Raw genomic sequence first — 24,496 nt, 5'->3', positions numbered from 1 at the left:
GAACACTATCCCGAATGTATTCACAATTGCATGCTGGTGCTGCACATATAATGTGGATTAATTCTTAATCTTCTGTCAAAAAGTGCATGTTTGAAATATCAAAGACAGCAACAAACAACATTTCTGATCAATTTGAGTTTACTTCAATTACAAATTACAATGTTTCAATGTAAATAAAGAGATTTTAGACTTTATTCCAACAGAGTAACAACCTAATTTGGGTTACACAAATCCATAATTCCAGTGGGATTTACAAAAGATGATGTAAAATCTTGGTGACATGAACAATTGATCAGTTTTTAGAAATGTGGACATAGAATGACTAATTCTACTTGTTTTACTAAAGAGTTCCCAAACTTCTGGGATTCCTTTGCACAATTGCACTTGTGCCAAGAAATTCTCATCAAACAAGTAAAGTTTTTTTTTTAAATATGTGAGCTCAAATTAAAATTGCAAACTTTAAACTAATTAAATTCTAAAGCCTAATTTCAACCACAGTTTAAATTGGGAAGCTTCTGCAGTGCCTATTTTGTGTAGGATCTTGACCCAATGTAGTTGTAAATTATTTTTATTTAAAACATCATCTTGTACTTACCAAATTCACAAATTCAGAATTTCATTACTGTGCAACTGGAAAGTCAAATAAGAGACTACAATGTGCGTATAAATAACATTCTTATAATCAGTGGTTAGTATTATATAAGGAATAAAAATATGACTACAGGTATAAGAGAATTAATTAATACACTTATAAGGATTGATTAATTTGGGGAACAATCCAAACTATGTTAGAATTTACTGTTGTATTAAAATGTAAATCCCATTATTATGGAATTATTAACCTGTTACTTAAACACTCCTCATAGATAATCTATGTCTAGATATTTCCTCATTTACAGTGGTGCACATTTACATATATTAAATTCCTCAAAAAAAAAAAAAACAAACAAACAAAAAAAAACACTTTAACTGACTGCACATATGTTGCAGATATGCAATGATAGACATGACTTCTTGGAACATATCTTTTGTACTCATGATATAGTGGACATAGGACAACAAAGTATACCAATAAAAACCCACAAATACTGCATAGTAGTTCAGAGCTTCAGGTGCATGGTTACATTATAGCACTGACAAAGTTTAATTTGTGATTCACACAGTGGGATCTTGGTGATTTCTACACCTTTTTTAAAGTGTAAAAACTACTGTGGAACCATGATTGGCTCAACATTCCTGAGCAGTTCTTCTTATCCGCCAACGTAAAGAAACAATTTGTCTTTTTCCAGGATAAGAAATTAGATTCTTTAATTTCTTGTACATAAACATCAGCTGGCCACAAACTTTATAGATAAACTGTATAAAATCATACAAATTGTTTGTGAAGCTGATCATTAGATTTTTTTTGTTTGTGTAAAGACTTTTCTGGTAATCCTTAGTAAGACCAAGGTGCTAAGACATTTCTAAATAATTTAAATCAATCAGTCACAGAAGCTCCCCACATTAGCTCAAAAAGGTCTTCAGACTAATGCTGTCTTCTGGGGTTTCTTGGACTAGAGCTGTACATGTGTTTAAGCCAAGAGCCTGATCGCTCCATTCTCAGAACCCAGCAGCAGGAGTCTTTTGGTGGGCAGGACAGTCAGGCTGGTGAGGGTCCCACGAAAGTTCTCAGAGCTGAGTTTGGTGCAACTGGCTGGGCTTGCAGAGATGTCCATCATAGAGTACACGCCTATCTTGTTGGCTACAGTGCCTGCCACAATTTCAGCACCATAGAGGTCAAAGGCATGGATGGGATCAGACGGAGTCTTATACACATGAAGAGGCTTGTGCTCTAGATCTTTCCACACTGTCAAAGTGTGATCAGTGGAGGAACTAATTAACAAATTCCCATCTGCTGCCTGCAAAAAAATAAAATAAAATAAAGATATGAGTACACATGTATACAAACAAATATTTAAGTCTCGATCTTATATAGTAGACTCGTAGTACTGATTTTTCGGATAACCAAAACAATTCAAGGTTGACAACTTTCTATCACGGTGATCCATAATAACAAATGGCTGTCTAGCTTGTATGTAATTAATTGCATTTCACATATCAGCATTAATAATGAGTAATCCATGTCCATATTTGCCTAAACATGGGTTTGCAAAGACAGGATCCTTGACCCTGATTATCAAGGTTAAACAATGTTTGTTTTGCTGTAGTCTGTTGTTGACTGCTTCTGAACAAACTGACAGGGTACAACTTCTGCTCATACTGTGGGAAGCACAGTACTATTCCACAAATTCATAGATTAAATAATACTATTCTGTACTAAAACTGTTTGAACCAAAAGAAAAGATTATGATGAATTATGTCCTATAAATCTAGGGTAAACCTGTGAAAACAAAAACCAACATTTAAGTTTCATTTGTAGCATTTAGTTTTTACTATTGTCTTCCTCAGCATGTTATTGGACAATAGCCGAAAATAAGAAAATAAGACATTTCTAATACATTGTAATCTTCAAAAATCTGTTCTGTAAACAATGGATTTAGAAAAAAACGCTAAATGGGCTTTTGTGCAGCAAATGAACTTCACTTCTTCACTGCACAAGGCACATATATGGTTTAACCCAAGTGTACACAAAATGTTCTAAGCAGCCTAAATACTGACATTATAATTATAAATGTTGATACACAAATGTTAAAAACTAGCCACTACGTTTACACGTATAATAAGCATTGAGCACACACCCACCTTCATCTGCAGTATATCTCCCTCATGGGCAGGCCAACCTCGCAGTACCAGTCCAGTCCGTGCATCCAGCAACACTATAAAGCCTGAAGAGAATCCTGCTGCCACTGTTCGTCCTCCGGGGCTTACAGCCAGACAGCGGATTAGACCCGCACTCAGGTTGTTAGAGGCCAAGCGAAACTCATGCTGAGATTAGGGGAACATCACAGTATACCTTGCTGTGATTTATTACAACTAATGCAAAAGACACAGTGCTCACAATGATCTGTATGATTAAATCAAACCCAAACATTTATATTTGAAGGAAGGTGTTACATGCCATTAACCTTAAGTCTTTAGACAAAAATGGTATGTTGGGGCTTGATTAATGTACCTGTAGGCCAGGTTTGCGTGGGTCTACAAAACGAAGGACAGAATCAGCACTGGCAAACACAACGCTACAGTGAGGAGGTGGCATAGTGGTGACGGCCGTGATGGGATTCTTTCCATCAAGTGCTTCATAAGACCGGATCTGCTTGCCTTTTAAAACACAGACACACACATGAAAGTGACTGCTTGTTAGATGTTTAAGCTACATCATGTTAATGATTAAACACATATTATTCTTAAGTAAGTGAAGAATTAAAATAAAGTGAATAAAGTTCCTAAAAACTTTATAAGAGATTCCTGCCAGTTGATGTATTTTTAATCTTCAAATATCAAAAGCTGCAAGAAGTTCATACAGTGCAGTACAGATGAATTGTTCTCACCTGTGAACTGGTCCCAAATGTGCACGGTACCATCGCAGCTCACCACCTCCTGTAAGGCCTCCAGCTGTGCAACAGAGTAGACAGACTTGCGGTGGTCTGTGTACGTCAACCGAGGTTCCACCTCTCGTGTGCCATCACCATAATTATACAGTGGCCAAAGTTTAACTGTTTTATCTTTGCTTCCAGAAAGAAAGTAGTCTTCACCAGCTAGTGGAGCCAAACACTTAACTGTGCCTGAGTGGCCCAAAAAGCTCTGTAGGCGAATCTGGTGGAAATGAAAACGTGGGTCTTGCTGGTTGAAGCCAATCTCATATTGCCAGTACGCTAGCCAGTTACCCTGAAGAGAACGACTACTGCGTGGGAGTTCCTGTTTCAGTGCACTGTCCTCTGGAGTGTGACCCAAAACCCATGAGGATGAAGAACGTGAGGAGGCTGGTCCCACTGACATTAAGGCAAACCTGGAGGTGACAAGGCTTGACGCTGGGACAAGCACGTGAGGTCGTCCCCAGATATCAAGAGAGGACTGACTTGGGCTTCCACTCGGGTCAGAGTCCCGTGCTACTTGGATGCGATTTCCCACCAAGTGACTGCCAAAGGTTCCAGACTCAGGAACAACATCTCCACTAAGAGGAGTTGAGGTGGACGAGGGGGCTGGAAAGGGGCTGCAACCAAACTGGTAGCTTAAGTTAGGAGAAACGCCTATGGAAGAAGTGGCCATCTCTGCTCTTTGACTGCCATCTAGGTTTAATTCTGGGCTTCCTGGACTTACTTTGTTAACGCAGGACCTAGCCAGTCTCCAAACTAGTTCATGGTTAGGAATTAATTTGCGAATAACTGCGTCACCTACAAGCAAAATTAGATAAATAGTATTATGAAAGAAATCAGGTATAAAAGAATCATTCAATAAAATTATATGAGAGGACTTCCTCACCAATTAGACGGTATAAAGGGATATAGGAGGCATTGGCCATCTCTGGGCTGAACACCGCCTGAAGTTCTTCCAGAACCCCCAGTTCACAGGTCACCTCTGTTCCCCCTGGAGTGCAGACATCGATGTACGTGTACTCTCCAACCTCTTTTCGAGGTCCTTTCACTATCTGCATTGCAAAAAAAAATCTAATAATTAAACTACAAAAATAAAGTTTAATATATTAAAAGTGAAGTGTAAGATGTTAACAATATTAAAGAAAGGCAGAAACTTTTATCATTCCTGCTTGTAAAAAGAAATCATTGCAGTACCTGATTCTTCCAAATCAGCAACGCATAAAAAATGAAAAAAAAAAACTATTTTCTTTTTTTTTAATTATTGGTTATTAATATGTCTTAACACAGTAAGTACCAATATGCTCAAGTTTGTGTTACCTGGTTCTGCAGACTATCCACCAAAGTGAAGACTTGAAAGAACTTGCAAAATGTGTCTGCCATGTGCTGCTGCACCATCTCCCTGCCAATCCTCAGACATATCAGTGCCATCAGGCTAAGGGTTTTCAAACACACAGCAGAACGGGTCTGCACCCCACTAGGAAAACTGTGCACAGATACATCCACATCAACAATGATAACATATCCGATTTATTGCGAGGATGTGCTCTGACTGTAACAAAATAGAGAAGCTAAAAAGAAAAAAAGGAGCTTTTATGTGTGATTTTACCCCAGTTTGGGTGAGGTGAGCAAGTCGAGCAGTGGCATAAGCACATCCTGATTGATTTTCATCAACATGTCCATTAGCGTGGTATCTGACAGATAAACTATAATCTTCTGAGTCAGCACAACTGCAACTAAAAGTCCTGCCTCCTTACGAGTATTCAGGCGACAGGAGAAGGGGGGAGACACCTGAAAAAATGTTATGAAAGAACAAAATCTAATGTGAGAGTCAGGTATTAAACTATGACTGAGTAACTCATTGATACATTATTTCAATATTGTACTTTACATCTTGCCGATTGATGCAAAACATCAAAATAAGCAACACACAAATAAACAAAAATATCTCATGGTCATGATCATAATCACATGATCTAACGTTCTAGTTGTTTTCCCACCAATTCCATAAAAAACTATTAGTATTGTCAAACAAAAACTCTCATGACCAAAAGAATGATACCAAATCTGCCAGCCATCCAGCCAAGAAAAAGAAAAAGGAAACCTGTGGCTTATTCAAATCTACTTACATTCATGCAATTTTTTAAATCAGCCAATCGCATTAACAGAGTATTTCTATAACTGCTGATCACCTGGGATTCCACACAAAACAGCCTTCAGAGTTTGCTAAGAATTATACAAAATAAATAAATAAATAATTGAAAATCCAGCGAGTGGCAAATCTCTGAACAAAAACGCCTTGATGATTAGAGTCACCCAATCCTATAGCACAGACAAGTGGAGCTTATGTGTTCTCACAGGTAGAGAATGCCTTGGATTTGCCAGCTATTCCTGCAGCTTCTTAAAAGTAAAATGTTTAAAATACTTACCAGGTAACCAATGTATGGCAGGTACTGGTAGGTCAGAACAGGCTCTCCATACAGGTGGGCTATGTAGATGAGACAATCAAGAACTGGCTTTGCAGTCTGGTCACCAACAATTGGTTTCTTTTCATAAACACCTCCGGCACTGTCAATGCTACTGTCTTCGTTTGTAGACAGCAAAAACTGATGCTTCTCAGGTCCTTTGGAGAGAAATGTTTGAAAACTAAAATCATGACTGGTGAGAAAATACATGCCAAATCCCTAAATACCAGGTGTACTAACAAATGATTTAGAAAATAAAACATACATTTGTTTCTTACCTATATAGCATGTAGTAAGAAGACGCAGAAGATTTCTAGCTACATATTGAGACGTTACTGTTGGCCCCAATTTAGCAGACAGCCATTTTACAGTCTTGCAAACAGTATCTGATTCAGAATGAATATAAAGATTTGTTTGACATTGGTCACTCCCAAAATATCTGAATATGAAAAAAACCTGAGGAATTTCATATATATTCCCAAATTAATTTTCCACTGACCTAATAATATCTTGTGTTCTTTCTCCTCAGAGTCCTCTGAAGGGTCATGGTCATCATCCTCTTCCACAATGTTTTTCTCACTGTCACCTTCTACCATTCCATTCATGAAGTCACCCTCCAAAGTACCCACTGTGCCTTCAGAGTCCTCTGTGCAACCAGACAATGTCAGTTCAAGACTAGGAAACTTCTGTACTGTTCTATCTTTCTCCTCTACTGTTGCATCTTCATCTTCCAGGTCCCCCCCATCTTCCATGTCACTGGTTTGTTTTAAGTCCTGGCTGCTGTCAGCAGACTTTAAACTTGCACGATCCTTGGTTGAGTCGCCATCTCCAATGGACACCTCACTGGCGCTACTCTTGTCACTTAGTTTACCCACACTTAGAGATTCTTGGTCTTGGTCTTTGTTTGCAGAATTCTTGCCTTGCAATTTAGGACTCACTCCAGCTGTTGATACAGATGACCCATTATTGACATAAAACCCGTTCTGAAAATCCTCACCCTCAGTAATAAAGACTTGATCACTCAGACTTATGCCCGATGAGTAGTCCACAAGTCCTGGATCCTGAACCCCAACACCTCCACTTCCACCAGCATTGCCTGCTCCCACTTTGCCAGCTGAGGCAGCTGAAGATTCTGCACATTCAAAGTCTTCCTCCTCTTCTCTTAAAGCTTTAAGCCCATTCCATTCATTTCCTGCCCCTGTGTGACAAGTCTCAAATCCAGTGATAACTTGAAGCACATGAGGTAAAAGACTAGATAGGAAAGCTTGCAAGCCAAGGCGGACTATAAGCTGTAGTACAAAACAGTCTGTGTAGAGGTAGAAACGACCACGGAGGCAGTTGGGGTTTTCATATACACCTATCAGTGGCTTGATCAAATATTTTGAAGAATTGCGTGGTCCAAGGACACTGGAGACTGGTTCAAATAAGTACCAGGCAGCATACACAGCTGTAGATTCTTCAGTCATTAAAGCAAGCACAAACGGTAAGAGAATCTCCAGTCCCTCTGCAGTTATATCTCCCTGTAGAAGAGTCTGCAGCTGTTGCCACAAACTAAACACTATATCCCGACCTTGAACACTGTTGCTGGACACCATCTTGGAATGGTAGGAGAAAATGAAGTGATGAAGTAAAGGAAAATATTCAGGGAAAGGTAATGGAGATAAAACAGGAGTAAGCAGTTGCCAAGGATTTGGTGGTGGAAGGCCCTCGTAAATTGGGTCGTATTTGAACAGAAATGGTAGGTCAGCATGGAGGAAGTTCGAAGATTCAGTCCCAGATTTGTGCTTGTGAATCTGTAAAAGGCTCTCAAGTACATGATGAAGTGGTAGTGGGATATCTCTAAGACTGGCAGCGCAAAACTTCATTACTGCTTGAAAACGGTCACTCAAAGATGTGCCTGGTTTTATATATTGGAGCTTTGATGAATAAAATATTTCTGCGATGAAGACACCAAGAGCTTGCATGTCTCTGTGAATTAAGTCTCTAAAAAACAACGGTGCTTTTGATGCAGTGCCTGATGCTCTTCTGTCTACATCCATTGCATTCTGAACTTGGGAATGCAACCCTTTAACTAAAAATATATTAAGCTTCTCCAACTCTTCTAATGGCTGTAAAGGCTTAAATCCTTCTGGCAAATTTATTTTGAAATCATCTGCATTCAAGTTAGAAGCAGTGACACCTTCCTGCTTCTTAAGAGCTGAAGTTCCTCTGTGAAGAATGTTAACCACAGGTCCAAGAGTATTTATTGTGCTGCTTCCAGTTTCTCCAGGAAAAGAGCTATGAGAAGGAGACAATACCAAAACAGCATGCTCGCCAATTGTTTTTCCTCCAGCAGAACTCACAGCAGGTACAGGCATGGTGGTGGCTAAAACATTAGCACTCAAGGAATCAAGAGCCTCGGTTCCTTGCTCAAGTTCTTCATCCCGATCAACCAGTGTCCAACCACTAGATTCGCATCCTGTTGCCTCTGGGACTGTTCTATCCACATCTACTGTAGTCTCGAGAGATGGGATTTGCCATGCGGACACACTGATGGGTCCAAGGTGGGGAGGTTCTGCTGGTGAATACTGATAAGGTGCGAGACAGGGTGGATGTGGCTGATCAAAGAGTTGTACCACTCCATAGCTGGTTAAATGGGTATGATTATCCACCAAGTGTAAGCATACATTCTTGGCTTTTACTGCTTCTTTACCTGAAAGCTTATAGCCAAAAGTTAGGTCAATCCAATGGTGTAGGTGCTGGGATACTTCACGACTGTCTAAAAGGCGCCTGTGCACTGCAATAAACTCCTCAGAGGAGCTACACCATGGAGGCACCTCAAGATCTGGCATGTCTGCATGAATGGATTGAAATATACTAGGATCCGTGTAGAATTCTGGAATGCATTCGTCTGGTGTCCAACTCTGAATACGTTCCATGCTACCTGGGTATTCATTGGGCTCCCACTGAGAACGAACATGGCTACAAAGTACTGATTTGGGTGTCTGTCTAGCCTTGTAGACATAATAGGTAATGTCTGATAAAACATCTGAAATGTGATGGGGTACATGGAGATGATCTGACTGTCCTGAAATAATAGGACCTATTGATGCACAAAGATCGGTAGGAAAGAAGCTTCCACCACCACCATTACCTGCTGCTACAAGAGCTTCTTTGGTCATTTCATATGTGAAATCTAGTTGTTTATCACCCTTATTTAGACGAAACTTTGACCTCCGGAGATCACGAAATCTTCCATATGGTACAGTGAAATCTACCACCCAAGGCAAAACTGGGTGATAGTTCGGGTCGCCCTCACGTCTTCCAGCTAATCTGTTCAGTTCCATCAAATAACAGAAGTTGCTGACTCTACCATGAACCCAGTCAAGGACCAACGATCTGAGATAAACTTGACAATCTTGGCAGTGCTGTTCACTTACATCACTTACATTTTCAGCACCTTTATCATTTGCAGCGTTTGCCATTTGCCTTGCATTCCTGTCCTCATCCATTTTTTCATAATGTGCTAGGGATATTTTGAGGCGACTGCAAAGCTGCTCATCAACAGCTATGTCCTGCAAGCAGAGCTCCCCACATGACAGTCCAGAAGCGTGGCATTCACGCATTGCTATGAGTATTTGGTATAAAATAAACAATATTTTAGCATTGCTGTTGGCAAGCTTAGCTGGACTGTAGGTAACAATATCATGAAGGGAGTATTGTGTATATGGAAGAATGATGTACATCACCTCCCCTGACTCAAGCAAACATTCAGCTGGGACCAAATTTGGACACACTGTGTCTGTATTTAGCTTGAGAGCGGAGGAGCTAGATGACAATGGACACTCTTTTTCCTTCTCTCGTGCTGGAGAGAGTGTTGGTGACAATCGGTCAGTTGATAGAAATGTGCAGCCGAACAGTTTTTGCAGAGCTTGGTGAACTGAATCAATGGCCAACACCTGTGTTTGGTCTGTAGCACTTGCATATGGCTGCACATGGTTCATATATGCTTCATGCCACAGATTCCTGTAATATGGACAGACACATAGGTACCTGGTAAATATTATAAATTGCAGACATTTGCATCTATATTATCACAATCCCTGTGCCAGAACAGGAAATTTTAAGTCAACCTAATCTGTATACTTGGGACTTAATTTAAGTTTAAAACTAAGCAAAAAAAAAAAAACTTTTTTAATAAAACACAAATCTATCAAGTTTTTACAAAATCACTAGAATATTATATATGCAAAAATAAAAAAATCAATTTATATATATATATATATATATATATATATATATATATATATATATATATATAAAATACATTATACATGTGTGAATAATTCTTGCTCATCAAACAGTTTATTTATTTACCTGATGTTGCACTCTGACACTTCCTGCATCTGTTTCATAAAAGAGTCCTGGGAGAAGCCTTCTCCATGCCATCCCGGATCCTTGGCAATCCTATACCTCAACTTGCTTTTCCTTAGACCTTGAATGCAAACACGAGTCCATCCAGGTGGTAACTTTAACTGAGATCGCTGAAGGAGAGTTCGGATATCTCCATCGCTACTACAATCATAACGTGCACATCGGGTTACTCTTCTTTCTTTTAGTCCCATAATCCAGCGGGTCGAAACAAGTGCCACTAGCTCATTTGGTCGTGTTCCTGGTCCGATTTGCCGCTGGTCCACTCCAAGGTCCCGCTCTAAGGCTGAGGCCAACCACTCCATGACAACCTCTCAGGGTTTAACCAGTATAAGCCAAAGACTTGATGCCAAAGTTTACTGCTCCTCTAGGAAAGGAACATAAGGACCTTCTATTCCATCATTAGAAGCTCATAAATGGGTGGGACAGTGTACATTGCTAAGCACTGAATTTCTATAAAGAAACAAACAATGAAATGTAAATAAATCTTGTGATTATCAAAAAACTAAATCAAGTAGACAACTAGTCAAAAAAGACATTGAGATTTCCACTACATGCACAATGGGGATTAACCACGATCTGGTCCATTAGTATTTGGACAGTGAGCTGCAATTCAATATTTCATTAATCATTTAGCAATTACAGCAATTTGTTTACATTGTACCTCCATTTTTTACTATCTCAAAAGTAACTGGATGAACTACCAATTATAAATATAAGAATTATCATTAAAGCTTGGATGCAATTTCTTTGCAATCTTGTTTTATTTCAAGCGTATTTTGGTTGAATGCACATGCAAAATTATGTTGCTGTCCAAATACTTATGAATTTGACTATACATTTGTCTATTTTGTTAATTCATTAGGAGAATCTAATTTATCCTTGACACACCCTTCTTGTCTAGAGGCAATTTAAAATGAACCAATAGGAGCAAAGGGAAGATCGGAGGGAAGAAACCAAAAAGCCTGCAGGAAAACCATGGTGACAGAAAACCAAATTCATTTTCAAACCAGGCACAGTGCATACATACATACATACATACATATTTACACCTGAATCAGTTTGAGCAGTATGTTGCATTACGAATTCATGTTCTCTGAGTAACTTGAACTGAGCTCCACAGATAAAAATGACAGCTGATCGAACAACAGCTAACTAACTTTATCACCCAAGACATATCAGGAACTGACTACTTTTAATCTGATAACTGCTGATATAATCGTCATCAATCTTATTAGTTTTAAAATGCTGACTATCTTCGTTTTTAAATTCCTTTTCTCTATCTCTCCATCAAGTTACCCATGCTCTTGAGATGTCCATGATCCTGTCCCCTTCTGCTTTCCAGACCTGCCTGATCCATCCTAATGCCATGCTTCAGGATGAAGTTGTTTTCAACTGGAAACTTCTCACTGCTGCTGAGGAGGACTCCAAAGGAACCAACCAAAGATGCATGAGACTACTCTGAAGAGTTATAGATTTGAGTGGAATTAACACAGTGTGCTACAACAGCTTGAATCATGCCATGAACATTACACATTCAAGCTTGCATCAGTGAAGGTTTATAACCTCAACAATGATGAAACTATAATGAATGGACATTCGGTGTCACCCAGATGACGTTCGCTCGAGGTTTCTTTCTCGGATCATCTCAGGTTTTTTCCCTTTGTCACCTCATCTGGGATAAACCTGGGGACTAATTTGTGAATTTCAAATTAATTTAAAATCTATTCATTTCTAAAAAAAGATGTTTGGGAACATTTTTGACAGCATGACACAAGTGAAAGATTTTTCTTGGTGTTCTGTGGAAACACCATATTGCATTCTTTGGCCCATTAGAAGTTTCCCACAACAGAAAGTAAGTAATCAAGTAAGTAATAATAACATTAATAATAAGTTGACACAAACATTTTGTTATTCACAACACAAATAAAACGTGGTGAAAAGGAATAAAACCCGGAAACGAAACTAATGAAACCATGAACTAGAACACGGGTCTGTTGTTGACCCGTTAGGTGACAAACTCACAGCTTTCTTTCTTTCTTTCTCTCTCTTTTTGTTTTTTACCTCTGCTCTGCAGTCAGTCACTCACACTGCTGTGTGTAACAGTTGTTTTATAAGGTCAGCTCCCATGTTTCCTCGGCATGAATTCATCCAGACAGTCATGCAACGAAATCCAGAGGAAGAGACTGCACACAACAAATCACGTGAAATGTCTAGCAGCACTTCAGATTCTGCCAGGCGACGTTATTTGCTTCCTCTGTACTGCTGGAAGCCATGATGGTGCGTCCGCGGACACGTGACTCACGTCACACTGAGCGCGCGCAAACAAGCCGACACTAGAGTCTTGGTTTTGTTTTGTTTTTTCTCCCGGCGCTGTTTGTTACGTCTTAGTGCAGCAAAACGTCACAGAGATTCGTGCCCGGATGCGGAACTGCTCCTTGTCAACAACAGAAAATCTGAAAATTCACTCATGTGACTGGCTCATGTATGTGGCTGAATATATTTTGAGCGGATGATCACATGACATTCTCTCCAAAATAAAAGCTTTTCCTGATTCCTGGGCAAATGTTCAGGTCGTGCTCGTCTAGGTTATATAATTTAATGTTTTAACAAGCAATAGAAGCACATTTGTTTGTATAGAAATAATGCCATAGTTACCAGAACGTAACATGTAGTTTTGTCTAAGGCAGAGATGCTCAAGAGAGCTCTTTGGGGACCTTACAACAATCTAGAAATCAAATTAGCATTTTTTGTTTTGTTTTGTTTTCCCTCTTCTCAAATATGCCATGAGAGAGGGTCAAATAATGACATGGTTGCCAGGACGTTACATGAACATTTGTCTAAGGCAGAGATGCCCAAGAAGGCCCCCTTATGTTAAAATAAAATGCATGAAAATATTAGTCATTGCATTTTTGTAATGTAATATACACATGTACTTTAAGTTGTGGGTACGGTGTTCTTTGTCACACTCATTAAAACATCTAATTATGGAGAGATTGAGGCAGTGCCACACAGACAAGAGGAAAAATATGGAGGTGATTGAAGTCAATTCAAAGCCATGTAGCCAATTACTGTTTTGAAAGAATACAATATTCTTGGTTATTATAAAACAAAATATCCATCAGCTTTCTCAAAGTCTGGTGGCGAGAACATTTACTTCCATGGGATATTTACTTTTGGTCCACAGGCCTTAATCAATTACATTTTTGGCCCTTAATAGTAAAAAAGCACCTCTGCTCTCAGGTTACAGCAATTTTTCCTGGTAAACAATCTTATATAACATATAAAATGTATACGGATAAAATACAATATCTAAGATTGTTGAGAAAGAACCAACAAACATTCCCAGAACCAATCATTGTTAGATGGGTGATAATAATATGAGGAATTTTTGTGTAGCATCAATACTTGTTATAATGTTTCAGGGGAAAAATATAGCTTCTGCTAATTCTGTAGAACATCTATAACTATTGCATTGCAGATGCTTAAAAACTCAGAAAAACCGATGTGTTTAATTTATAACGCTGTATTAATGCAGATAAACTCTATTAGGTATGTATGTTCTGTTTTATCTTCTTGTTTGGGAAGATTTTCTATCTTACAATGACCCTAGTTATAACTTTATTATTAATCATTTGCATTTTCACTGTAGAAATATCCTATAATGCAACATATGTATTGCATTTTATTACACAATTTATACGATTAGATGACAGACTTATATCTAACATGTAAACATAAGATAACTTTAAATATGCATTTATGAATAGGCTGCTGCTTTTTTAAAATTAATATAATTTTTTTTATTGCAGATCCTATTTAAGAACACAAAATGGAACAAAAATATTGGGCTACCTGACCAGTAATTCACCAGGGATGGTAATGACATTCATACAGGGTTGGTCCCAACATTGCAGCTATAACAGCTTACGCTCTTTTGGGAAGGCTTTTAAAACATGTTAGAGTGTTAGTTTGGAATATCTGCCAATTCATCCAGTAGAGAGAGCATTTGTGAAATTATGAACTGATGATGGATAAGAAGGCCTGGCTTGCAATCTCTGTTCCAGTTCATACAAATGGTGTTTGATAAGGTTGAGGTCAGAGCTCTGTGCAGTCTAGTCAAGTTCTAGCACAGCAAACTCATCCAACCATGTCTTAATGGACCTTGATTTGTGCACTGGGGGACATTTATGCTAGAATAGAAAAGAGCTTTGCTAAAACTGTTTACACTATGACATATACAAAGCATTGTATAAAATGTCTTTGTGTGCATGTGTGCATACAAATATAGGTCCGGCATTTAAACTATAGAGTAATGCTATGTCCAAATCAGCACCCTACCTAACTAAAAAGCATGTATGCTTTCTATAGTACACTTAGTGTAGTTAATAATAGCCTAGGACCTGTGATACAGCTTTTGTTTTAAAGAGAGTATGCAGTTACAGACAGAATAATTTACAGTTATAGTCTCTTTTTTCCTAATACAGAGATATTCCCAGGCTTAAAGATGTTGGGGGAGTTTTCACAGCATTAAGATGCATTACAGGAAGCTCTCTAGAAGTAAGGGGCATAGCCCAATCCCCTGAAATACAGGAGCTTAGAGGATTTGGATTTGGATTTGGACTGTAGTTAATGTCAACAGTCTGCTACACTTACAAGGACTACAGTTTGCATCTGGTCACCATCACTGCACACCTCAACATCGTTTATCTGTAAGAAATGGACATTCGGTGCCACCCGGATGAGAATGGGTTCCCTTATAAGTCTGGTTCCTCTCAATGTTTCTTCCTTATGCCATCTCGGGGAGTTTCATCTCGGGCTCGCTCATCAGGGACAAACATACACAAAAAGAACATCTTATTCATTCTTTATCACCGCATTATCTGTGTTAAGCTGCTTTGAGACAATGTATATTGTTAAATGCGCTATACAAATAAAAATTAATTGAATTAAAAAACTGCCCATTATCCCTTGATTCCCAACCAACTTTACAGTTGGCGCAATGCAGTAAGGCAAGAAAAGGTTTTGGCATCTACCAAGCCCAAACTTGCCCATCAGACTGCTAAAGAGAAAAGCATGATTTGTCACTTGACAGAACACATTTCCACCGTTCTAGATCTAGGCGGTGTGCTTTACACCACTCCATCTGCTGTTTGGACTTACTTGGTGTTATGACTCTTGCATGCAGCTACTCTGCCATGGAAATCCATTCTATGAGGCTTCTGCAGCACATTTGTTTGTGCTGTTATTATTGCCATTGGATGCTTAACTTAGAATCAGCGTAGTGTTGGTGACTTTTATGCACAGTGCTTCTGAGCACTCTGTGACCTTACTCTGTGACTTTACACAGTCTTCTGCTTTGTGGCTCAGTTGCTACTGTTCCTAAATGCTTGCATCAGCCTGTTAGTAATATAAAACCAAACATAGACCTCAGTTCTGGTTGCAATATTACTGTTGTATGACAGCTCCAGATTATGGCCATGTCTCTACCTGTTTCCACAGTCTCTGTTATTCTACTGACTCAGTATTCACATCTTTCTCTCTGTTCTTGTTCTTGCCTTTGTGTCATACACTAGTCTGACTCATTCTTCCTCCACAGATACAGATGCTCTGATATTCGACATGACGGTGCCACCTGGTGTTTCTAAGTAGGCACTAGTATTTGCCAGACTGGAGTCTAGTAGCTTAATTTATGATGACCTTGCCTGTCTGTTGCCTAACCTCTAAATTATGAATAATGGCCAGGATACTCGAATCTCAGCCTGGTACTCAAACCACTCCTTTTTGTCATAACATCCATGCCACGATCAAAGTCGAAGAGATCAGACGTTTTCCACATCCTCATGTTTGATGTGTTTTTAACTGAAGCTATTGGCCTGTATCTGCATGATTTTTGCATTGTGTTGTTGTAACATAATTGGTTAATTAGATAATTGCATAAATATACCTATAATATGTATTGGTTGATTGATTTGTTAGTTTGTTTGCTTCATTTATATACTGCCCAAGTTTGCAACATATTTTAAATGTTTTGTTAATTCAAAAATGACCTGGCACCTAGATGTTGATTGAAACTTCTTAATGCTGTCCGAACAGCTTGGTCACTAGTTGTCTTCAGATGACAGGTAAAGCTTGACTGCTTCACCAAGTGGTTGAAGTATTTTTAATCCATCAACTAGTAAACTAAGAGGGAAATGTATAAATACCATAAATGATTAATGTTAATGTAAATGTAGAGTAATCAAGTCATGTAGGCTTTTACTGACATTTCAACCATATATAGTACAGTACACAGTTAAATGATGCAACGTTCCCCCAGGACCAAGGTGATACATAAGACAACAAAAGACAGAGAGAGAGAGAGCGAGAGAGAGAGAGAGAGAGAGAGAGAGAAAGAGAGAGAGAGAGATATGAATATAAAATAGTGATATTGTGAGACCAGAAACATTTTTAAAGATCTGAAAAAAAGCAATATAACTGCATTCACTGTGAGATTGAGGTAGAATATTACACAGTTTGGGGGCCAGTTTTTTTAAGGGACCTGCCACCTACCAATATGTTTTGGGGGATGACCATCGAGCTCTAAAAGGAATGTAAGGACCCTAGTCCCAGCTCAGAGAGAAAGGTAGGAGCAAAACTGTGGATAGCACTGAAAGTAATAAAAAAAGGACCTTTAATGTTCATACTAGGTAAACCAAGTGAACAGCTAAGAGCAATGGCGCTTTAATTCCACAAGAGGGTGCTGTAATGTAACTCAAATCTCAAATATGGATTATTCACTATAGGTCCAGTAATTAAAACACATAGTAATGCTATGCCCAAATCAGCAAAATACTCGACTGAAAAGCACGTATGCGTTTTATAGTACACTTAGTCTAGTTTATGATGGATCCTGATTAATGATACAGTATCTGTAATAGCAGTTACAGACAGAATAATCTGCAGGTGTAGTCTTTTTCCTAATACATGGATATTCCCAGGTTTAAAGATGTCCTATGTTGGGGGAGTGTTCACTGCGTCAGTGAGTGTGTGTTCATTCATTCCCATTCATCTCTCTCTCTCTCTCTCTCTCTCTCTCTCTCTCTCTCTCTCTCTCTCTCTCTCTCTCTCTCTCTCTCTCTCTCTTTCTCCAAGTTTAAAAGGCCCGAGAGTGTGCTACTTTCTTTCCACCAGCTCTCTCTTCATTCATTTGGAGATGTCACCTATACTGAAATCCATCTGGACCTTAAAGAATGGCATAATTCTGTTCTTTACACCTCTAATACTGCTTCCACTTCCACTATATGTGGGCACAAGGGTACGTCAAATCCACCTTAATATTAATAGATTCAACGAAGTTGTGATGAAGTGTATTTACCTATGCTTATATTCATGCAATAGTGTGTGGCATCTTAGGGGCACCAAGAGCATCCACTATATATGCAGATTTTGGCTTTGTATCTGCTACATGCAAGCATTAGTTTAGTTGCATCTGTGTGTTGAGGTAACCACATTAATGTCACATACTACTATCATTATTACTACAACACTTATTACTTATAGTAGTAATAGCATTAGTAGGGGTAACAGTAGAAATGTATAGGTAGTATAGCAGCAATATTAGTGACTGTGATTGTAGAAGTAAGAGTATAATTATTATTATTATTATTAGTAGTAGTAGTAGTAATAGTAGTAGTAGTAATAGTATTAGCAGCAGTATTAGGTGTCACTGTAGTAATAGTAACAGCATTAGTGGTAGTAGTGGTAGAAGTAGTAGTAGTAACAGTACAACTGTTAGTAGTAATAGTAGTAGTTAAATAGCAAGAAAGGCAAGGAAGGCATCAAAGCTTTTTGTTGGCCTGCTGTTTACAGAATTCCATCCTGTGCATTGGTTTTAAAATTCTAGAGCAGGGGTTCTCAAAATGTTTGTGGGCAAAATATAGGAATGGGGCCCCTATTACCTTTAGTGTATAATTTATTTTATAGTGTACACATTTTCAGCAGAGTATTATAATTAAATAATAATTAAAAAAATATACTATTGCATTAGTGGAGGCTTCTGTGGCCCAAAGCAGGTGCCTACCTTGGCTTAGTGCCATGTTGGCTTATTGCCTTTACTGCGATCCATCATTGTAACATATATCTAGAGCTTTACTATATCGTGGCATTCCGCACTACTGTATTACAAGATCTTGAAGCACTGTTGTCTCTATATGTGTTCCAGGACCTTTTTATTTGATCACAAATTGCTGGATAATTTCTCTTATGGTGTTCAAATATCTCATGATTTATGAATTAATCACACCTTTGAACTTTTTCAGATAGGAAAACTGTTTTGTTTTTTTAAGGGATAACCAAATAACTCTAAGCTGTTCTATTATGTGTTTTTTTTTTTATTGATTTGGTTTTAGTTATTTTTTTACAGTGGTGTTTGTTTGAGATCATTTGAGTGTATTGTCTGATGACTGTGTATATTCCAGGAGGCCAGCTGTGCTTATGTGATCTCACTGATGGCAGTGTACTGGTGTACAGAAGCACTCCCTCTGGCTGTGACTTCTCTGCTGCCTGCTCTGCTCTTTCCTCTGTTTGGCATCATGAAATCAAAACAGGTTTGTCAGTATTTAAGATTCATGTTTACACCCTAATTCGAAGTTTCAGCACATGACAAGTGTTACATTCATCTGGTTCTTTCTTTTTCAGTTAAATATGATTGTTGAATTAGTACTGTATTGTTTATTCTCCTGTCATTTTCCAGGTGTGCATTCAATATCTAAAGGACACTAATATGTTGTTTGTGAGTGGCCTTATGGTTGCAGTAGCTGTTGAGCATTGGAACCTACACAAGCGCATTGCTCTCAGAGTGCTGCTCCTCGTAGGGGTGCGTCCAGCACTGTAGGTGACTGTTTATTAAAGTAGAACAATTGTAGTGTCTCTTCTCCATGGAGTTCATAAGAAGCTGCTGCCTTTCATTTAAAATTGCTGTCTTTTTTCTCTTTGCTCCTCTGTTTTTGGACAAAGGCTAATGCTGGGTTTCATGGGAGTTACATCTTTCCTCTCCATGTGGATCAGTAACACCGCTACTACAGCCATGATGGTTCCCATAGTGCAGGCAGTCCTGGAGCAACTGAACAACCAGGAAATTGAAACAATCCCGCTTAACTCCAGCATGGAGCCCAACCAAGCTTCAGACACACAAAACAATGAGTCAGCTAAACAAAAAGATGAGCAAGGTCAGATATTTGGTCAAAAGATTATACAAGATTATAAAAAGATTAGGGCCATATATCTTACCATCAGCCTAATAAAATGGCTTCAAATGTGTTTACATTTTATTATAAGCTCCTTGCTTGCTTTGATTATTTTTTGTCCAGCAGTGGTGTTAAGTGGTCTGAACATGACAACTGAAACTACCGGATATCAAGATACAGCAGAGAGAAAACAGATATGTAAAGGCATGACACTGTGTGTGTGCTATGCTGCCAGCATTGGGGGAACTGCCACGCTCACAGGCACAGGCCCTAACCTGGTACTCAAGGGACAAATGAATCAGTAAGTATCACGTTTTAGTATCGATGATAACCTTATATTCTCACTCCACAAATTCTAACCCCCAACCCTAACCCTTTTTTCTTAGATTGTTTCCACAGAATGGTGATGTAATTAATTTTGCATCCTGGTTTGGCTTTGCATTTCCAAACATGATCCTGATGCTAGCTTTAGCCTGGCTATGGCTGCAGTTTCTTTTCATTGGGTTCAAGTAAGTGTTTCTAATGGCCTTAATTTACCAGTTCAACCGAGTCACACGGTACATTTCTTCTTACTCTCCTTTCACCAGCTTTAGAAAGACATGGGGCTGCAAGGCAGTGAAAACAGAAAAAGAGATTGCAGCATATAATGTGATTCGTGAGCAGCATCGGCTTCTGGGACCCATGTCATATGGAGAGTTCAGTGTGTTGGCGCTCTTCATTTTGCTTGTGGTGCTGTGGTTCACCAGGGATCCTGGATTTGTGGCTGGCTGGGCCACACACACATTCAACTCAGAAGCTGAGTATGGGTTAAATTGTCCTTGTAAAGCTTTCATTTACTGTGTTGCATGTTCACTAAATCATAACTATTGCCTATGGATTATGGTTGGGATTAAACATGGTGCTAAATATAAAATCATTTCCCGTTGTTACTAACAACAAACATCAGGTATGTGACAGACACCACTGTGGCAGTTCTCATTGCTGTGCTTCTTTTCATTCTGCCGTCATCACCACCAATGTTCTGTTGCTGGCCACCCACTACTCCTGGCCCAGGTGGGAGACTCCTAACTACCCCAAACATGATAAATTATGAAATGATGTGCATGTCACTGACTCAAAGTATTGGTTTTGTTTGTCTCTGGGTATTCCCATGTTAGCTCTGCTGACATGGAAGGTCGCTCAGAGGAAAATGCCCTGGAACATAGTTCTACTCCTTGGGGGAGGATTTGCACTAGCCAAAGGGAGTGAGGTAATATTTAACCATATACCAGTTTCTCCTCCTATCTAATGTGTACCTTTGCATTTTGCTATCTAATGAAGGGCTCTAAATAGTACATTAAAGAGCTTTACAGTTTGTCTGTCTGAAAGAAACTTATGTAGATGAAAATCTGTTTGTTTTTCCTTTTGGAACAATTCAAGGCCAAATCTGTTTAGATACTTTCCTTGAGGAGTCTTTTTTAAACAAAATGTAGATCAAATATATGTTTTATTTGTTCATAAATAGATGGATTACAGGGTGGGCAAAAATTCGGTATAATTTGCTCTCGATCAAGATGCCTTGATCTTAATCTTGATCTTAATCTGTAAATATATTTATCTTATTTTGAACTGTTATCTTGTTGCTCTAGGAATCAGGTTTGTCCAGATGGATTGGTAATCAGTTAACACCTCTGCATACTATTCCTCCTTGGGCCATTGCCATTGTCCTCTGTCTCCTGATATCCACTTTCACTGAGTGCACTAGCAATGTGGCCACTGCTACCCTCTTCCTCCCTGTCCTGGCCTCTATGGTAAGAACAACATGAGGAAATAATGATGAATCAGAGTCCATGCTGCCGTTTTCTATAGTAGTAGTAGTAGTTGTAGTAGTTGTAGTTGTAGTAGTAGAACCAGTAGTAGTTGATTGAAGTGAGTGTATATTCTGTGTGGGGGATCCAGCACTGAGGAACTACCCTGGCCCAAATCCACAACACACAATTGTGCATTCATTTTCTTCTAGAATTATTTCAGTCCCTTTTAGAGGCCCCTCTACCAGACAGCCAAGTTCTCAAGCATCCCAATTCAGCTGCTTATCTGTGCGCACAGGCAACTGAATTGTACTTCTGCCCTTTCCAAAACACACTACTCTGCTGTTCTTTATTTAACTTGCAAAGCTCGGCAATGCGACTTGGCTGCAAATGGACCAGGCAGGAGTGACATTCAAGGCACATAAATGAATAGAGTAAAGGAGCAGTGAACAGATTTAGAGTTAATAAAGTACAAATGCATTTACATTTACTCTTTCTGTATGTATACATATAGATTTTTTTTTTTACTCATTTTGCTCCACATATGCTTTTGTAAAAGTGTTTGAAGGCACTACAAGTGAATAGGATGTGTATTTAACACAGTTGTTTAAGTCCCTGTCAGTTGAATGTTAGTACAATATTTATATTGTACTTTTTTTAGCTTTATTTTTATGAAATAAGTTGCATTTGACTATGCAGTTGAGTGTATAGAAAACTTATATATAGAAAACATTTATAAAAAACAGTAAAACACAGTTTGTATAGAAAACTGACTTGCAAAAATTTGGAATCAATCATGGAACAATTATTTCATGGATATATGAAATTAGGCCATCATGCCAAGTAGAAGGAGCATCCAGGGAACAAAATATTATTACTACTGTTTAATAGACATTATTCATCCACATAAAATGACTGACGTTTCTAAAATTGTTGTTGTTGCCTATAGTGTTTTGCCTTAAATAAGTTTAAACATGTTTAAGCCCATCTCCATATCTGTAACAGTCATGCTCATTTTGCAAGCACATAAAGAAATCCTCGACCTCCTCCATTCTTTTCACCCAGAAAAGAGATCTAAGCCATGTCTTAAAAGCTTAAATTACCCTGCGTCAGCTGTTATGTTATGGTTTGCTCCCCAGTTGTGCAATAGTTCTGAGGAGCGGCTGCTTTCTTACAGACATGAGTCACTTTTGGATGTATCATCCTGAAGGATCCTAGCTTAATTACACACACTAAATAAGGGCTCACAGCACAGAAAACCACCATTTAAATTAGAGAATTATAGTATAAGTTTAACTGAATGTCATGTGTGCAATGTTTTCTTTCTGCATTTTAGTCGCACTCCATTGGAATAAACCCCTTGTATGTCATGGTACCCTGCACACTGAGCGCCTCTTTTGCCTTCATGTTACCCGTGGCAACGCCTCCAAATGCTATCGTATTCTCCTACGGCTACCTCAAAGTGTCAGACATGGTAAGACCTCTCTCTTGAATAAGAATCCTATGTACAAAAGCAAAAAATATTATAAAAGCTAGAAGTATAAATTTGTCCAGTTTTAAGTTAGTTAAACGGTTTTTTCATTTGACCATCCACAAATCTACTGATACATTCTCAAATTCAGATACATAACTGAACAATCAAACCCCTAAGTGAATGTATGCTCTATTCACAACTTTGACCATTACACATTACTAATTTTTACACAATTAGCTTTGTTTTAGGATTTATTCTTTTTCTCATCTAATCATGTGATGGTTTTTATACTATTAATTCAAGGCAAAGGCTGGCATCATGATGAACATCATTGGGATCCTCTGCATCACACTGTCTATCAACACTTGGGGAAAATCAATGTTCCACTTAGACTCTTTCCCCACCTGGGCCAACAGCTCCGGCTTGTGACAGACATAACAGGCACAAGTAAAGAAACACAGCAGACAGCAAATTTTCCCTAAATGCTGTCACACACTGTATTAAATAGCACAAGCATGAGATTTTTTCCTACACCATTCTTTTCTACAGCTCGTACTATTAGCTCAAATAACCGGATTCACTACTTAAAACAGTATATTTCAGATGTTATTGATGCTAGGGTTTGATAAGTGTTCCTAAAAAATATAATGTATAATTATGGAAGATATTAAATGTATATAAGCATGTATAAAGGAAACAGTAATTAAAGCTCAGTCTGTGTGTCATCAGGGAAGTGCAATCATAATAGTGTTTACAAAGTTGAGAGTTTTTCTAGACTTAGATTGACAACATGTCTTTCTGTGCTCATTTTGTAGAAATGCTTATGTCTGTGTCTTTTATTTAATATTATTAGTCATACATTATTTGGAAAAAAAAGATTGTGGAGGCCTGAGGTGCAGTCAGCCTTCCAAATCATCACCAAGCAGTTCAATAAGCTCAGAGTTCTATTGCAAGACACTCAAGATCTTCCACTCCAACCCATGTTCGCCATGTCTAAATGAAGCTCACTTTGTGCACAAGGGCATTATGATGGTGGAAGTTTGAGTTTGGGTCCTAGTTCAAGTGATAGGTAAATTTACTGCTACTGCATCCAATGACAATACAATTGGTTGCCTCCAACTTTGTTGTCACAATAATTTTGTCCATATAGTGTATTTATTAATATACAAAAGTGGATTTTATAAGCTTCAGTAAAATTTAGTTTATAATATTTTTATTGATCACACTGTTACAGAGTATTTTGTACTTATTTTATACAAATTTGATCATTATTGTCAATATATATACATGTGTGTGTGTGTGTGTGTGTGTGTGTGTGTGTGTGTGTGTGTGTGTGTGTGCATAAATAAAATATATCATCATTTCCATTAACATATTTTCTAGCAGCCTAAGACCTATGGACAACATGGATCATATACCAGCAGTGTGTGTGTCTGTTACGCAAAATACTGTATGCTATTTTTATGTATTGTATAAAATTGTATACTGTTTTATACCTGTACAAATAAAATCTATAGGGTATTTATTTTGTATATTAGACCCTACTAAGGCCTCAGCTTAGAAATGTGACCTGTGAGGACAGGGTCAAAAGTTAGTTTATGCC

At 38.4% G+C, this 24,496-nt stretch overlaps 2 protein-coding genes across 6 annotated transcripts; one reads left to right on the top strand and one right to left on the bottom strand.

Annotated features, from left to right (window-relative positions):
• Positions 1-120: 120 nt before the first annotated feature.
• wdr81 (WD repeat domain 81) lies at positions 121-12,901 on the bottom strand. 3 transcript variants are annotated; one of them, XM_083547670.1, is made up of 12 exons: positions 12,470-12,901; positions 10,352-10,858; positions 6,495-10,000; positions 6,274-6,381; positions 5,960-6,153; positions 5,140-5,321; positions 4,851-5,016; positions 4,420-4,585; positions 3,489-4,331; positions 3,113-3,258; positions 2,743-2,925; positions 121-1,898 (listed from the first exon to the last, which is right to left on the bottom strand). In XM_083547670.1, the coding sequence occupies exons 2-12, from the start codon at positions 10,708-10,710 to the stop codon at positions 1,572-1,574; spliced, it is 6,180 nt and encodes a 2,059-aa protein (XP_083403796.1). In that variant the 5' UTR covers positions 10,711-10,858; positions 12,470-12,901; the 3' UTR covers positions 121-1,571. The 3 variants fall into 3 exon arrangements, with proteins under 3 accessions (XP_083403796.1, XP_083403794.1, XP_083403795.1); XM_083547668.1 differs by having other exon boundaries at positions 12,431-12,872; XM_083547669.1 differs by lacking the exon at positions 12,470-12,901 and adding an exon at positions 11,705-11,814.
• On the top strand, positions 12,811-24,012 carry slc13a5b (solute carrier family 13 member 5b). 3 transcript variants are annotated; one of them, XM_083547673.1, is made up of 12 exons: positions 12,811-12,890; positions 18,865-18,993; positions 19,140-19,276; positions 19,403-19,614; positions 19,756-19,933; positions 20,019-20,141; positions 20,220-20,432; positions 20,579-20,685; positions 20,790-20,881; positions 21,261-21,422; positions 22,756-22,893; positions 23,197-24,012. In XM_083547673.1, exons 2-12 carry the CDS (start codon positions 18,895-18,897, stop codon positions 23,320-23,322), a joined length of 1,587 nt encoding a protein of 528 aa, XP_083403799.1. In that variant the 5' UTR covers positions 12,811-12,890; positions 18,865-18,894; the 3' UTR covers positions 23,323-24,012. The 3 variants fall into 3 exon arrangements, with proteins under 3 accessions (XP_083403799.1, XP_083403798.1, XP_083403797.1); XM_083547672.1 differs by lacking the exon at positions 12,811-12,890 and adding an exon at positions 17,570-17,702 and having other exon boundaries at positions 19,759-19,933; XM_083547671.1 differs by lacking the exon at positions 12,811-12,890 and adding an exon at positions 17,570-17,702.
• The last annotated feature ends 484 nt before the right edge of the window (positions 24,013-24,496 follow it).

Source organism: Silurus aristotelis (genome assembly GCF_946808225.1).
Source record: "Silurus aristotelis genome assembly, chromosome: 8".
In the NCBI taxonomy this organism is placed as follows: domain Eukaryota; kingdom Metazoa; phylum Chordata; class Actinopteri; order Siluriformes; family Siluridae; genus Silurus; species Silurus aristotelis.
This window is presented reverse-complemented; position numbering and strand designations above follow the sequence as displayed.

Coding starts and splice junctions, on each gene's coding strand:
- wdr81 (XM_083547670.1), bottom strand. CDS start 10,710: ATGGAGTGGTTGGCCTCAGCCTTAGAGCGGGACCTTGGAGTGGACCAG. Junction 6,154..6,273: donor TCTTACTACATGCTATATAG/GTAAGAAACAAA, acceptor TTCTCTCCAAAG/GACCTGAGAAGCATCAGTTT. Junction 3,259..3,488: donor CATTTGGGACCAGTTCACAG/GTGAGAACAATT, acceptor GTGTTTTAAAAG/GCAAGCAGATCCGGTCTTAT.
- slc13a5b (XM_083547671.1), top strand. CDS start 17,601: ATGTCACCTATACTGAAATCCATCTGGACCTTAAAGAATGGCATAATT. Junction 19,277..19,402: donor GTAGGGGTGCGTCCAGCACT/GTAGGTGACTGT, acceptor TTTTGGACAAAG/GCTAATGCTGGGTTTCATGG. Junction 20,882..21,260: donor CACTAGCCAAAGGGAGTGAG/GTAATATTTAAC, acceptor TTGTTGCTCTAG/GAATCAGGTTTGTCCAGATG.